Source organism: Canis lupus, chromosome 31 (assembly GCF_003254725.2).
Source record: "Canis lupus dingo isolate Sandy chromosome 31, ASM325472v2, whole genome shotgun sequence".
Classification (NCBI taxonomy): Eukaryota; Metazoa; Chordata; class Mammalia; order Carnivora; family Canidae; genus Canis; species Canis lupus.
Window position 1 is genome coordinate 26,594,532 of NC_064273.1, and position 17,164 is coordinate 26,611,695.

Below are 17,164 nucleotides of genomic sequence, written 5' to 3' on the forward strand. Positions count from 1 at the left end.
AGCTATTTTGTAGCACAAAATCTAGTTTATTAATATTTGTCCAAATGTACCACTCTATAAATGTTTGCTAGATATCTCCTTGAAGGCAGGCTGTCTGCTCCTCCTCCTCTCCCTGGCTTCCAATGTCTAATTCATCCCTAGGCACAGAGTATTCCCAGCAAACACGGGTGCAGATAAAGAAGTACTTCTTCTTTCACCCACCCACCCAGGAAGAACATAAGAATATCCTCCCAGAGCTGGAAGTCAAGGCTGGCATTTGGTGCAGAGCACAGAAGCTAAAACCAAAGGTACTCCATGGAGGCAACCCCTTACACACAAAGGAAGAAGGCAGCCAACATTAGCATGCCTTCCCCTCACCGGCATAACCCAGAGGGAAAGGAGCATAGAATAAAGGCAGTACAAGGACAGGGGAAGTCAGAACCTAACAAGGATGCATTCATGATAATGCCATGACAGCAAAGAGGAAAGCCAGGACCAAATCCACATGATTATTATTTCTGTGTGTGTTTTAAAGATTTATTTATTTATTTGGGGGGAAGGGGCAGAGGAGGGGAAAGAGTCTCCTCAGGCAGCACAGAGCCTGACGTAGGGCTCAATCCCAGGGCCCTGAGATCACAACCAGAGCTGAAACCAAGAGTCGGCTGCTCAACTGACTATACCACCCAGGCGCCCCTATTTCAATTCTCTTACAATGACCATAGCTTATTTTGTTGCCACTACTGACCCTAGTCTTATGTGCCAGAGGGTACCAGTCACCTCTCAGGGGGCCACTGTTCAATGCTCTCCATGAATTCAGTGTTCCAGTCACTATTTATCCCCACAAAGAATTCTCCTTTAGGGATGAACCAAAAACTCACCAAAATGTGCTGAATTGTAAGAAATGTGAATTATGTGTCAATAAGGCTGTTAAAAAAGAAAGAATTTCATTAAAGCTTATTTCTGGAAAAATCAACTAAACAGTTTTTTATTTAGCTATGTTAGTATTTTACTACCTCGTCCTTTCCTTTCTTAAACATCTGGCTAAATATAGCTTTGTCTTACAAATTACACAGAAACAAAAGACCCGTTGTAACAAAAAAATGCTCACATAGCTTTTAAATAATCTGGGGATAACTGTAATAGGTCACTACTGCATTATAACATAGATATGATGGGGAGAGGTAACCCTCACCAAAATTAAAAAATTAAAATCCCATATGGACAGACCAAGAGAAAGACTGATAACTAACAGCCCTGCCCTCCAGCTTTTCCCACCTGTCTTTTATTGCCTAGATTTGGCATCCTGCAAAGGAACCGAACACAACAAACATATAATTGGCACCTTCTCTTATACAATGCATTTCTCAGGGGCCCAACAGTAACCACAGCTGTCTGTCATTTATATGCAGATTAACATCAAAGCTACTCCTCATGATAAATAAATCCATCGTTTCATTCCCATCAGAGACACAATGTGCTTTTCTACAATTTTATCATTTAGACAAGTTGCCATGGGAGATCTAATGTCCTCAGAGGGTATACAAAAGGTGCTCCATACTTTCAGGATGGGCCAAAGTTATGACCTGGGGACTCAGGCACATATCAAGGGCAGGAAATTCCAGAAGGTGCTTCTCTCTGTGCTCCTAATTCTCAGCGCACTGACCAGCTACCGTTGTCACCTATATCTGCATATAATAGTGAAAGGTATGGATGGACTTTCTAAGGTTCTCATTCCCACTGTTTCACCATCAATGCCTTGAGGCTTCCATTTTTAAGAGTCTAAGTTGAGTTTCTCACTTTGTGTGAAGTTCACCACTTCTAAGGTCAGGCATCCTTATGTTAAGCAGGCCCAAGAGAAGAGCTGAGGTTAATGGCTTGTGGGCTATGGCCTTCGTGCTCTAAATCTATGTCATAAAGCTAAAGTCATATCCTACCCAACCTCATTCCCAAACACCCAGCCTGCTCATCTTTCTTCCCCTCTGAGCCAAGTTCTGGATTATAGGAAAAATCATGAGCATCCCAGGGACGCTCCCAAATTCCTTTAAATCCTCTTCTGACAATTCAAAGCCTTAGGCATCCCTTTCTTATTAAATACAATCCTAAATTTAGGATAGATTTAGCCAGGTGCTCTCTTACATAGAGACAGGGCAAAGCAGTCTCAACACAGACCACCCTGTTCTCTGATTCGAGGTATAAACTCTCATAAGGGATATGGACATATTCCTAACATGGACATAATCTCTTTATTCCCAATTACATGCTATTTATAAAACAGAATTCCAAGTTACAATGCATATTGTCACAGCACGTTTTGCAAGGCTCTTAATGAAACTTTTACTTGGAAACAAAATGATGGCATCAAGCTGGAGAATTTTTGTTTTACTGAAATGTTACCCAAAAAACATCCTCATTAGGAAGTATGAAATGCAGGTCTTTTCTAGAATACCTCCAATGCAGAGATTTTATATGTTGTGGCCCAACTTTTAAGTCTCCCTGACCCTATACTAGTGGTTAGATTTTTTTGCATCGAGATCCACTGAGACCTCCTCTGGGTAGCTTAGCTGTGACTCGGGACATAAGAGGAGGGGTTACAGAACTCCCCCCCACCGCTCCGACACTGAGCATCCTTAGCTGTCCTCTTTATTCCACACCCAGCTCCGCAGCCAGGGATGCCTGGAAAGGTGGCTGCCGTGGGAGGTTCTCCACACACTCCTCAGAGCCAAGTTTCCTGGAACTGGGACAAACAGTGAAGTGCTGCTAAGAAGGAGGAGACAGTGGAGGTTTCTGTACTGGGCAAGGGACAAACCTCTCCCCACCAGAGGACTACAATCAGTCACCCTGGAGACAGAAAAGCACTTTCGGGCACTTCAGAGCTGCCAGCTTGAAACTGTTCAAGGTAGTGAAGCCACTCCACTGTCAGGGCTAAGAATTATCCAACCAACGTGTGGAGAAGAGTATACAATTGCAGGAGGAAACGAGCCCCTTTACTGAGGCCAGCATGAAGCTCAATGTTTATAATATCGCTTTCTTCCTGTGGAAGATGAAAAGAAAGTACAAAAAGAGGGGGGGGGAGGCTTTTAAGTATACACTATTGACTCAAGCTACCCAGCTGTTTAAGCTCTTCCTGTTATGCAACCACTAAAGGCAATTTCTATCTCTAGATGAGTTCAGAGTTCTAAAACTGTCCTTTAAGTCTGACCGATTTAACACATCCCACAGATTTAAAAGGGGCCAGAGTGGCCTAAATTCTTAAAACCTTTACTTAAGGTTTTTTGGAGACAAACACCAAAGTCATGTTCTCTATAATTTCAGCGACCACTATATGCAGTGGTAATCCCTCTAGTTTTCCCATCACCTTCTCTGTCTCCTTTTGAACAAACGTTGAAGAAGAAACATCCAAGAAGGATGAAAGCTCCAGTTGGGTAAATCAGGTGTCCTCACCGCCAGATTTCAAGTTTCATTGAATGACACAAAATCTAATCGTGGGCAGACTTCAATATTAATACTGAACTACTAAAAAGCTTAATTTGATTTGGTTAAATTATTCCTTGTCGTTAACCAGCTGGACTTTCTCACTAGGGACTCACCATTTACTGACATACACAATATAAGTCGGTTGATGCTAAACCATCAACACAACCCCTGGGCCAACATTTCTATCACCATCTCCTTCTCAAGAAAGCAGAAATAAAGCCCAAAACACTTAAAACCTGACAGGAGGCAAGGTGGACATCCTTCTTCCAGAAATGCTTAATGAGCACTCAGGCTACCCAGTCTGAGGTGGGGATCAGGGAAATGTGCCATACACCTAACACAAACACACTCAAAATCTCAACAACCAAAAGAGAGGAGAAGCATTCAAATGACACTCAGTTTTAAAAAATACTATATAATACATCTTTATGACATTTATGAATGAAAAAAAATAAATGTGAAGATTCTAGGCCAATTCGACCCCATGCCAACTACTGATGCCCAACTACCTCCCCCCGACCCTGCCGTGCTAAACTATATATTCTTTATCAACAAGGGAGATCGGAGGGTAAAAGGATGCAGTGATGGGGAAACGGGACAAGCACAATCACTGTCATTTGGGCTGAAAAGCAATCCAGCTGGAAAGTCGTAACACAAACAAGGTTAGCAAGAAAGAATTCAAACATGCTCACCAGATGAAGTGTCCGATATATAGAATCACCGGACTTGTCATTGTTTTCAATCCTGGGCTTGCGCTTTATTTTCCACAGTGCAGACATCATCAGGAATATATTCTCATGGTAATTTTACCACCTGACGTGTTCCGCACAGAAACAGAAGTTTCTTAAAATACCCCGAGAGCGCCCAACGCCTTCCAGTTCCCAAGGGAGCATCCTCTCATCTAGACAGCCCATGCCGGCTCGCCCAGGAAACCTACTGCTGCATCAACAGATAGGACAGCAGCACAGCAGCCTCTGGGATGGTGTCAAAGGCTAACGCATGGACAGGAATTTATGCTTTGATTTCACCTGGCTAACCCACAAAAGTTCCAGAAAGAGAGAACCAAAAGAGACCAGAGCACAAAGCAGAAAAAGCCTGCCCAGGATGTGAGCCGCTCTGCTCTGCGGACCAGGATCAGCTGATTGGCCAGCGTCATGCACTGCACAGGGATATTAAACCCGCCGGCTCAAACAACTTTGAAGACACCCCTCACTGAGTCTGGGGGCAGGCACTAAAAAGATAAAGAAAGAAAAATAAGTAAATAAAGAATAAAAACTATATAGGATAGATAGATAGATAGATAGATAGATAGATAGATAGATGATAGATAGATAGATAGATAGATAGATAGATAGACTTTTTTTTTTTTACCAGTTTATGTTTTCACATTTTCCGCTTCATGCTTTGTTCCTAAAGCAGACATTTCCGAGACAATCCCAATTTGGATTAAAAAAGAGGAAAGGTGGCTTTCAGGATGGAAATGTTCTGAAAATCATTCTAATACATTTGCTAAGTAGAAAACAGGAATCACAGCTGCCAGGGGGGCCAGGAATACATAACAGGACAGCTGGGGGCTCATTAGCATTCATTGCCAGAGACAAGAGTTTTAGATTAGAAGCACAGAAACAAGTGACCAGTGGAGGAGGCCCCGTTGAGGTCAGCACCCACAGACACAAGAGGAAGGAGGTGGCTTACAAAGAGAAAGGCTGCTAGACTGCCCCCCACCCCCGCTCCCTCCCCCGTCCCCGTGTGAGAGCCCCACCCCCACCCCCATGGATGTGACTTTCTAGTGCCACCAATGCTCTGGAAGCCCGCAATTATCTACTTGCTGAACTCCAAAACGCCAGAGGAGCAACAACTATTAAAAAAAAAAAAAATCAAAAAACACAACACTCCAACCTGCATTGTCTTTACTCTGCCCATTATTTCATAAAGCAATTCATTTACAAAGAAGAGCAAAAATATTAAACAAAGCAAATCAACAGCCTTTACAGATTCAGCAAGAATAAAAAAAAAAAAGGATTGCTTGTTTTATTTCATTTCTTGATCCGTTTGCTAATTTATTTGTTTTTACATTCTACACCCAGCCTGGTGCCTTCAAAGTAGGGCTAAATCATCCTTCCATGTCTAAGGTAGCTTGCGACTTAAAAATTAATGTGTGGTTTGTTCTCAAGAAAAATTACTGATCTAGGAGACATGTCAAAAGAATATTTCATTTTGATCAAGAAACTCAAGATATGTGCTTGCTCTTACTCTAAATCATAAAAGTAAAAAAAAAAAAAAAGACACCCAGAAAGGTTCAGCATTAAGAAAATATGTAAGTGGTTAATTAGTACATATCTAATTGACTTGCATAGCACACTAATTAATTCCTTCTTTTTCTGAAACCTAGAATTTAACACCAGACTTTAACATCTGGCCAGAAGGTAGTTGTAGCACAGCAGGTGACAACACAAGGCCTTGTCTTGCCATCTCAGAGCTGTGTGACCTTCACTGAGTTGCTAACCTCTCTGTTCCAATGTCATTACCTATGAAATAGAAGGAATAATAGTATTTCTCTCTCAGAGGTACTGTGAGGATGAGATGGTGCCCAATATATACAAGATACTAAGTAAGTGTTAGTTCCATTTACTATCAGGAATACACAGTAAGGGAGTGCCTGGGTGGCTCCACCCATTAAGCGTCTGCCTTCAGCTCAAGTCATGATCCCAGTGTCCTCGGTTGGGCTCTTGGCTCAGTGGGGAGTCTGCTGCTCTCCCTCCTCCATCCCCCCCCCAAACAAAATTTTAAAAGAAAGAAAAGAAAAGAAAAGAAAAGAAAAGAAAAGAAAGAAGGAAGAAGAAGAAGAAGGAAGGAAGGAAGGAAGGAAGGAAGGAAGGAAGAGAAGAAGAAGAAAGAAAGAAAGAAAGAAAGAAAGAAAGAAAGAAAGAAAGAAAGAAAGAAAGAAAGAAAGAAAAAGGAAGGAAGGAAGGAAGGAAGGAAGGAAGGAAGGAAGGAAGGAAGGAAGGAAGGAAGGAAGGAAGGAAGGAAGGAAGGAGATACACAGTAGGACTCAGGCTCCAAGAACCATTTGCTCAATTTGTTTTTTGCTTCTAAATATCCAAAGTGAGAAATTAACTCATTAAAGGCCAATTTAATTAACTAACTTGGGTTGCATGACAAAACAGCTCAAATAAAGAAGATAAAATGTGAATAGAACCAAAACTAGAGAGTATTTTTAGATATAGAATCACACAGTGCTCCTCAACCTAGTGAAAAGGAATATGAACTTATGGTTTCAGTGAAGGTCACTGTACTAGCTTTAAAAATACTGATCATCACCCAAATTTGTCATCAGTAATTTTGATGAAATTCTCTTATTATGAGAGCCGCCATGCATTTCTACAGTGAAATCCACGGACAAGGTGGCCTGTTCCTGCCTCTGACCCTATCTATTCCAGGTGGGTTTCAGACCTATTCTCTGGAGAAAGAACCATTGAGTCAGAGAGGCATCGGGGTCAGTCCAACAAAACCCTGGGGCCCCTTCCTTCCTCTCCGTTGCCAGACCTAACATTACAGAGGACCCTGTTTAGGACCTCATGACTCACAAATTTCGAATGAAAACAATCTCAAAATCCACAAGGAATGAGAACATTGCCTATGACAGTGAGGTAAAAATGATCCAAGTTAAAAAGTATTCAGAAATAAGTGTTTTAGATATAGGAAAAATAGCTGCATTGCTAAATCAAATTAGAAACTGAGAATTAACATTCTTAAGTTCAATAGCAAAATAACTTAATAAATACCTTTCTAAATCTCTTACCTCAGTTTGGAAATATCCATTTCTCTTGAGAGGGACCCCTCCCACCCCTACCCTAAGTGCATAAAATGGCCACACACCTAAAAAGTAATTTGAAGCAGTTTTTTGAGGGTTTTTTTGGCTTTAAATGAAATGTGTGCATTTCCACTTATTCATCTGTATTTTAATTAAGAACCAACAGCATAAAGCCTTTTGTAAGTATTAAAATTACTTTTGGGGCACCTGGATGCCTCAGTGGTTGAGCATCTATCTGCCTTTGGCTCAGGTTGTGATCTCAGGGTCCTGGGATCGAGTCCTGCATCAGGCACCCCAAAGGAAGCCTGCTTCTCCCTCTGCCTGTGTCTCTGCCTCTCTCTGTCTCTTTCATGAAAATAAATAAAATCTTTATAAAAAATAAAATTACTTTCCAACATTAAATGTTATACTATGCTCAGCTTGAAAGGACACTGAGAATGGTGATCCTATCTATGATGATCAAAGAGACACACATGGGCAAAAATCATGGTGAAACACAGACACACAGAGAAATGTAGGTTTTTAAAATACTAGTTCATATTTGAATAATGTATTTCCATGACTACAATTATATTATTTAACACCCTTCCCCACCCCCCCATCATCCAATCACTGAACAAAGGCAAGTATCACCCTGACCTTGCAAAAGGGGAAGAAGAAAGTATAATTTAAAATGACATGATTTGATCAGAAAGTGACTGGTAAGTGTCAAACAAAAGAAAGAAAGGTACGTGAAGAGATCTACATAAATATGTCAACAACACTACAAAAAAAAAGTGAATAAATACAGAAAGAGTCAATTATACAATTACTTTTGCTTGGGGGGGCCTTTGGACAGAGGAACGTCAAGTTTTTAAACTGTTGTACTTTGGAGAGTGTGCTCAGAACAGGCTGGTGATCCATGGAACTGTTTGAGAGGTGGGATAAAAACATGATGATGGGGCACCTGGATGGCTCAGTGGTTGAGCGTCTACCTTTGGCTCAGGTCATGATCCGGTTCTGGGATTAAGTCTCGCATTGGGCTCCCCATAGGGAACCTGTTTCTCCCTCTGCCCATGTCTCTGCCTCTCTCTCTTTCATGAATAAATAAATAAAATCTTTTTTTTTAATTTAAAAATAAATAAAAAATAAAAGCATGATGAATTATGGAAAAGAAATTCACAGTCTTCTACCAAAGAGTTAGGATAAGGGCTTTTTCACAGCCCTCTAATAACTGAGGAACATGCTCTATGAATAAATAAAAACATTGTTTCTTTTCCTTTCACATAAAATCTGTTCACCTTTCACAAAAGCCAAACATGGACAATGCAAAACGATTTTGTTGCAGGAACCATGAATGGCAAGAAAGCCTAACAGGCCCAGCCACACACACATTTTGGATGATATTTCTTCAAAGAAGGAAAACAGGTGAAATGAGATGCAAACTCATTAAAAGTGATTCCTGCCCTGTATTCTCATGTGTAGTATCACATATTGTTATCAAGGCTGTAATTGGGATTTCGTATTTTATTTCGTGACATCTCAGAGGTAAAAACACTTGGTCCCGTGGAGAGGCCTCCTAACCATACACGGCTGCAAAGGTGATTGTGTCAGTTGTGTCGGCTGTGATTCTTCGGTGGTTCGACACGTGGGACGTGAAAATGAAAATCTCTCACCTTGCTGCTGTGATCAGTTTCATCTGAGGATTCCAAGTCGGGCCCCTCGGTCTCCTCCGGAGCGGTCTCGGCACTACTGCCCTGCTCGCTGCAGAGGCTGTGTCCTGCAAGATGAAATCAGCAGAAAATGTGGGTCAGCATGTAGAGCAATTGCTAAAAGCCAGGCCTCTGCAAGGGGGGCACAGGGTCAGGCTCCTGACATGTACATATATTGTTAGCCCCTCCATGTAGGAGCTCCACGATCTTGACCCAATAAGCGTGTTCTATTTTATTTATTGTGTTTATTGCTACTATTATTGTTTTTTTTTTGAGATTTTATTTATTTATTCATGAGAGACACACACACACACACAGAGAGGCAGAGACACAGGCAGAGGGAGAAGCAGGCTCCATGCAGGGAGCCTGATGTGGGACTCGATCCCTGGTCTCCAGGATCATGCCCTGGGCCAAAGGCGGCACTAAACCACTGAGCCACCCAGGCTTCCCGACTATTATTGTTTTTATATGATAGTACATATAGATATTATTTACTTTTTATAACACATAATTACATGTTGAAGCCCTAACCTCCCATGTGATGCTACTGCTATTTGGAGAGGGACCCGAGGACAGAAACGTTCAGTCTGTAATATGTGTGATGGCTGTTTTTGCAAAGCCTGGTGAACTATAAACGTAACACCATACTTCCACACTTCCCACCACATTCTATGCAAAGGTGAAGGAAAAGAACCTTACAATCACGCTCCTCTGGCAGGCCTGTCAAATTTAAAGAATATCTGAGCTCCTAGGGGATCATGCTCTACAGATGCAGGTTCAATAGACTTGGGGTTGAACCTAAACTTCTGCATTTCTTACAAGCTCCAAAAGTGACACCAATCAATACTGTCCTTGGACCACCCTTGGAGCAGCAAGGCTCTAAGACATCTGAAACCCTCTAGCTAATCTGATGAGACAGTGGTAATCAAGCCAGTTTGGCAGTGGTTTGGGGACGAAGCACTCTCATACAAAGGGACCAGATAGGAAATGAGAGTGAAGGAGCCACTTTCTGACTCTCTGGATGAAAGTCTCCATTTGCAAAGAGGCTGCTTTATCCAGTGGCACGCTATTATAGTCATGATCCGCTTGGCATCACTTTATGTTCAAATTCAAAGTTGGCTGCAAAACAGGGAGGAAGCTGACCTCTAAGCAAATGCTACAGCAAGGCTGCGCCAGTAGTCCCCCTCTCTTCCTCTGAAATAAAGCACCAGTGAGGTGAATACAACCTAGATGTAAGCTTCTGTCTGTATCTTCCCTTCTGCTCTGGCTCTAGGAGTTTCTTTCTTCAGATTGATTGATTGATTGATTTCAGAAAGAGAGACAGTGTGTGTTGTGTGTGCATGGTGGGGGGGAACAGAGGGAGAGAGCGCGAGGATCCCAAGCAGATTCTGCACTGAGTGCAGAGCCCACACGAAGCTCAATCTCATGACCCTGAGATCATGACCTGAGTGGAAACCAAGAGTCGGATGCCCAACCGACTGTGCCACCCAGGAGCCCCTGGCTCTAGCATTTTCTAATTACTTGCTCGCTCTAACATATGGTGGTAGCAGTCAAAGAGAAATACTCAGTTAACTTGGTGGTTATCAACTCTGTTGTATTGTCGTGTCATCTCCGTGGGAAAAAGGTGATTAAACCCTTTTATGGGGGCAATGACCTAGATGCTGGGGCCAGAGAAACGGGCAAGAGTGGATCCTCACTGTGGAGGAACCACTAAGCTTACATAGGGCCACTTTGCTAGGAGCACTAAGCTCTTGGATCATGGAAACCATGGCTCCCTCTGTACTATCTGGAGCAGCCAGTCTACACAGCACTGCTGGGGCTCCATTCACACAGCGATCTGCACAACAGCAACCCCCAGACTGAACCACCAAATGCTGTGACCCTGCATATCTCATCATGTAACACATCACCCAGGGTATAGCTGATGCTCACAAAATATTGGAAAAACAAAGGAAAGGATTTTCTTTTTCTTTTTAAAAAGATTTGATTTATTTATTCATGAGAGACAGAAAGGCAGAGAGAGAAGCAGGTTCCCTGCAAGGAGTCCAATGCAGGACTCGATCCCGGGACCCAGGGATCATAACCTGAGCCAAAGGCAAATGCTCAACCACTGAGCCACCCAGGTGCCCAAGGAAACGATTTTCATTATTTTTTTTTTAATTTTTTATTTATTTATGATAGTCACACAGAGAGAAAGAGAGAGAGGCAGAGACATAGGCAGAGGGAGAAGCAGGCTCCATGCACTGGAGCCCGACGTGGGATTCGATCCCGGGTCTCCAGGATCGCGCCCCGGGCCAAAGGCAGGCGCTAAACCGCTGCACCACCCAGGGATCCCGATTTTCATTATTAATGATACTGTGGGGCAAGGTCTCCTGAAAAGCAAGCAAGCAAGCAGGAAAGAGAGGAAAGAAACCACCTCCACAAAACACTTAGGAATGCTAAATGAAATATAACAAAATCCTTTTAAACATAGAGCTGAGCCCCCCAAAAAAACCCAGAATCCCAAATGAAGACAGTAAAAGAAGCTGGTATGCCAGTCTGAAAGCTGTGGCCACATTGAGTAAATCTATCAGTTTCCAAACCGTAGTGCAGTCTCTCCCACAGAGGGAGGAAGATCTATTGGTGGTAGGAAAGGAACAATCTGGGGTGGAGGGGGCAAAATTGCACACTTGGCAGAGACACTTGACTCTCCCTCAGTGCTGGGCACTAAATACAATTAGCACCCCCCAGTTTCTGTGCCAATAAAACCACACCCACACATTTCCCAAAAGCAGTATCATCCCAGCTTGGGAACCAATGCCCTGGAGACTCTGGTTTCAATCGTGAAGACATGATACTGAAAACAGGTGTCAGATCTGTACAAATTGGAAAGTGAGAACTGAATCCCTCACATTCATACGGGTCCCTTTAATGGCTATACTCTCAGTCTAGAAAGATGCAAAAAGATAAAAAAGTATCCACTGGCAATAGGAAAAGGGGGGACGGAAGGGGAGGGGAGGGAAGGGAGCAGGGAAGGAGAAGCAAACCAACAAAGGAAAGGAGGCTAGTCTGATTCTGCCTACACTCCAGGACACAAGAGCTGGGAGGGAGCAAGGAGGAGCTTTCTCCAAAGATGACAACTGCAGGCTGGCTCTCTGGGTGTCTGAGACTCAAATTTACAGCATGTACTGCATCCAGGAGACTCCATGTCTTTGTCAGCTTGGGCTGCTATAACAAAAGACCTCAGATGTGGTGGCTGAAATAACAGACATTTATTCTCTCGTTCTGAAGCATGGAAGTCCAAGGTCTAGGGGCTCACAGATTCAGTTCTTGGTTAGGACTTGTGGGAGGCCACCATCTCCCTACATGTTCACATGGCTTTTTCCCTGTGTGTGCAAGGGAAGAGTGAGCTCTCCTCTCTCCGTCTCCTTACAAAGACACTAATTCCATCATGGGGGGCTACTCTCACAACTTTATCTAAAAGTGATTACTTCCTAAAGGCCCCAACTCCAAAGAGCAATCACCTCAGGGCTCAGGGCTTCAGTATATGGATTTTGGCAGGACACAGACATTTCATCCATGACATTCAAGATGAAGAATTGCCTTAAAATTGGTGTAGATTTGTATTCCAAGGGCTCCAGCAAAGACATAATCAAAATCTCTCTGGAGGAATTCACTCTTAATGATGGTATCACATGATGCTCAGAGATAAAGCTTGATCAAATAAAAACCCATAATCCATTATCATAAAACCCAGGAAAAACCAGGCCCCATGAGTGAGAAGCAGCAGATACAATACGCAACAGAATGAGATTCCCAAGGAATGTACTGCAGTCATCAGATACAGAATGTCAAGTATATTTAAAATATTTTTCTTTTTAAGAAGGAACAAGAGAAAACTTCAAAAAAGATCAAGTAAATTAATAGAATTTTTTAAAATGAGAACTATAATCACTCAAATAAAACACTCAGTAGAAGGGTGTCTGGGTGGCTCAGTTGGTTGAGTGTCCAACTCTTGATTTTGGCTCAGGTCATGATCTTACGGCTGTGAGATTCAGATGCTCTGCACTGAGCATGGAGTCTGCTTGAGGTTCTCTCTCTTCCTCTCCCTCTGTCCCTCCCTGCCTCTCATGCATACATGCTCTCTCTCTCAAATTAAAACAACAACAACAACAACAACAACAACAAACACACACACTCAAGGGGCACTTGGGTGGTTCAGTCAGTTAGGCATCTGCCTTCAGCTCAGGTCATGATCTCAGAGTCTTGGGATCAAGCCCTGTGTCAGGATCCCTACTTAGTGGGGAGTCTGCTTCTTCTTCTCCCACTGCCCCTCTGCCCTGCTCGTGTTCTCTCTCTCAAATAAATAAGTAAATAAATAAATCTATCTTTAAAAAAATTAATTAAAAACAAAAAAACACCCAATAGATAAGAATAAAAGTTCAAGAAAGAATAAAAGATCTATCTGAAGACATGACCTCACTAAAGCACAGAAATCTACAAATGCTAAAACTATCAATATAGAATTGTATTTCCAGCTAAAATATTATTCAATAAGAAAAATATAATGTTCTGTTTGAGAAATAAAGAATGAGAAAGTTCACTACAAACAGAGCCTCCCTAAAAAAACTCTCTAAAGATGTATAGCCATACTTAGGAAATCCTGAGAGTTTGGTTCCAGACTACTGCAATGCAGTGAATATTACAGTAAAGCATGTCAAATGAATTTTTTGGTTTCCCAGAGCATATAAAAGTAATGTTTATACTTCACTGCAGCCTATTAAATGTGCAAATAGCATTATGCCTAAAAAAAAGTACTGTATTTTTTGTTGTTGTTGTTAAGATTTTGTTTTTAAGTAATCTCTACACCCAACATGGGGCTCTAACTTACAACCCTAAGATCGAGAATTGCACATTCTACCAACTCAGCCAGCCAGGTGCCCCAAAAAGTACACATCTTAATTTAAAAATACTTTATTGCTAAAAAATACTAATTAATCTGAGCTTTCAGCAAGTCATAATCACTGGTTGCCATACAATGGATAATAATGAGAAGACTCAAAATATTGCAAGAATTCCCAAAACTGTAACAGAGAAACACAAAGTGAGCAAATGCTATTGGAAAAATGGTGCTAACAGAGTTGCTCAATGCAGGGTTACCACAAATTCTCAATTTGTAAAACACACAATATCTATGAAGTGCAATACAGAAAAGCACAATAAAATAGCATATGCCTATACTTCAGATAAGGAAACAAAAACATACACTCACGCACACACACAAGCTGATATACAATAAGATAATAAAGAGCTGATATGTACATGTGCAAGTCTTAGTATGTAAAACAATACCCCACATGCTCAAAAAAAAAAAAGGGAGGGACATTGTAGGTTACAAAATACAAGACACAACTAAAACAATGGTGTGGGTGATTACATTTAAACCTTTTCATGGGCCTTTGATGCTTGAATGGAGAAGTAAAGACTAACATTGATCTTTGTTATGTCAGAAATCATGTTTACATTTTAAGGGCAACCACTAAAGAACAGAATTAGATTAATAAAAGAGAAAGCAGGATTTAGAAATCCATTCGCAATTATGGCAGGAAAGAAAAAAAAAAAACAGCAAAGACAAAGCCAGCAAAATAAGAGGACAGAAATGAGTCAAAAGACACGGAACTTCTAAATACACGCAAAGTGAACTAAACTTGATACTTAAACTTTATGTTTAGGTAAAAAAACAAAACAAACCGAACAAACAAAACAATGTAAAACAAAGCCTTACCTACTAGCAATATGCAAGAGACAAACCTAAACACAAAGACACAGAAGATTAAGAGTAAAGGGATGGGAAAATACAGGTGGCCAACGTAAAGAAAGCTTGACAAACGTCAGACAAATAGGTTTAGTCATGATATGAAAATGTATTGATCATTATTTAGTTTGATCCATGAATATATTTCAAACCCTACTCCTAAGAAACTGTGAATGTATGTTTTCCTCAAGGATCAGCAATTTATGCAAACAGGCCACACGTTAGATCACAACATAAGTCCACAGAACCAAAGAATCTGTATTCAGCTACAGACCACACTAGCAGCACCTTTTGGGAACTAAGTTTATTACGAAGGAGCAAAAGGCCAACACCACCAAATGTAGTATTAAAGAAGAACAAGATCATGGTTCTGCTGGATCACAGAAAGTGATCAGAAAAGTGAAAAGACTTTTCACAAAAGTGAAAAGATCACTTTTCCTACCAGATATCAAAATAGATTATATCTCATAAAACTGCAGTAATATAAAACAATGGAGAATTAGTAAGGACGCAGGCTAGCAGAACAGAGAGCCCAGAAACAGCCTTCCTGCATACAGAGGCGTATGCCACTGCAGATCCCAGAGAAAGGAATGGTATATTTGATAAATATTGTTATGACAACAGATTATGCAGACGGAAAAATATACGTTTGGACTCACACACACCGTTCACAAAAATCAATATGAGGGAGGTATAAACCAGAAGCATGTGAATAGCCCAAAGAATATAATCTTTTGCAAGAAAATACAGAGATCATGTTTGTTACCTTAGGCAAGAGAAAGATCTCTTAAATAAGATATAAAAAGCACAAATCATAGGAGATAGAAAATCAGATTTTATTAAAATTCTTTGTCAAAAGCAACAAGACACATTATAGACTGAGAAGACTTACCTTCGACACCTAACTGGCAAAAGTGTTAATATCTAGACTATAAAGGAACTCCTATGAGTCAGTATCTGTAGGTATATCTGATTCTAAACATGTATTCTTTTTCACCCCAAGAAGCCATGCTTCTGTCCTTAGCTGAAGACAAAAATTAATAAAAGAAAGAGAAAGAACAATGCAGCATGTGGAAGACAGTTTTCAAAGCAATGATTCTATCCATTCCTTTGAGCACAAATTTTTGTATTACTTTTTCTCTACCCCATAAATTGGGGCTGGCCCAGTGACATGCTTTCATCAACAAAACGTGACATAGATGGTGATACATGAATTTTAAGCTAAGATCTCAAGTGTCTCTGCAGCCTCTGGTTCTGCCTCCAGGATCTCTGAGCTCACCATACAAAGAAACCACAAGCTAGCCTCTTGAGGATGAGAGGTCTCAGGCAGAAGGAGACCCAGTCAACCAATCACCAAACATGCAAGTGAGGCCATCTTAATCCAGCCCTGGTCAAGCCACCAGATGACACCACCACATAAGTGACTCCAGGCAAGGAGAGCAGAACAACCACCCAGCTGAGCCTAAACCAAAGTGCCGAACACAGGAGAATGAGGAAATAAAAGGACTTCCTTGGGGTGGTTTGATATGTAGCAGAAGATGACCAATAAACAGGCTAGGGGTATTTAGCCATTGAAGAAAGGCAGAGAGGCAGGAACCGACAGCTGAAGAAAGGTATCAGCAAGGCAGGAACAGGAACTTCAAACAGAAAAGGTCATGCTCTTGCTTCTATGCTTTGAGGCCCTTCTCTGAACATCCCCTAGCCTAAGAGGTTTACGGAAAAACACTTTTGAGTTTTTTGGCAACCCCAATGCAGTTTTGTAACATCCTACTACAGCTCCCTATGCCTTCGCTATAAGACACTTTCCTCTAAAAACAGACACTGAAGGAAACTCATCCTTGTCCTGGACGTAGCTGGCCACCCCAACCCCCCCACCCCATTTACTCACCACTGTGCACACACAGACCAATGGCCCCACTAACCATCAGAGAGATGGCAAAGCCCAAGACAAGGCTGGGAGATGGCTGAAGAAGCAGTCAGAGCAAGGGAACCGCTGCCTCACCTCCACTCCAACCCCAGAGGTAGCACAATATCTGGCATCAAGGAGGTGCCCGGCAGCCACTTGGCAGCACAGAGGAGAAGCAGGGCCAACTCTGAAAAGACAAAGGATCGACAGGGGGCTGGGCAGCCCCAGAGAATAAGGAAGCACAGAGCAGGGCTAAGGCTGGGCAGGACAGGCCCTGCCAGCTAGATCCACAGGCACCATAAATAAGATGCATTGTTGTGAATGGATGTGATCGTTTCTTCACTTTTTTTTTTTTTTGAAGATTCCATATATTGGGGCACCTGGGTGGCTCAGTAGTTGAGCATCTGCCTTCGGCTCAGGTCATGATCCTGGGGTTCTGGGACCAAGTCCCATATCGGACTCCTCGCAGGGAGCTTGCTTCTCCCTCTGTCTATGTTTGTGTGTGT

At 41.9% G+C, this 17,164-nt stretch overlaps 1 protein-coding gene across 1 annotated transcript in view; it reads right to left on the reverse strand.

The window, feature by feature from the left end:
* TIAM1 (TIAM Rac1 associated GEF 1) overlaps positions 1–17,164 on the reverse strand; it is a 202,249-nt gene that overhangs the window by 32,829 nt on the left and 152,256 nt on the right. Inside the window, 1 exon segment of the mRNA XM_025450018.3 lies at positions 8,923–9,026. Coding sequence (XP_025305803.3) covers positions 8,923–9,026 — 104 coding nt within the window.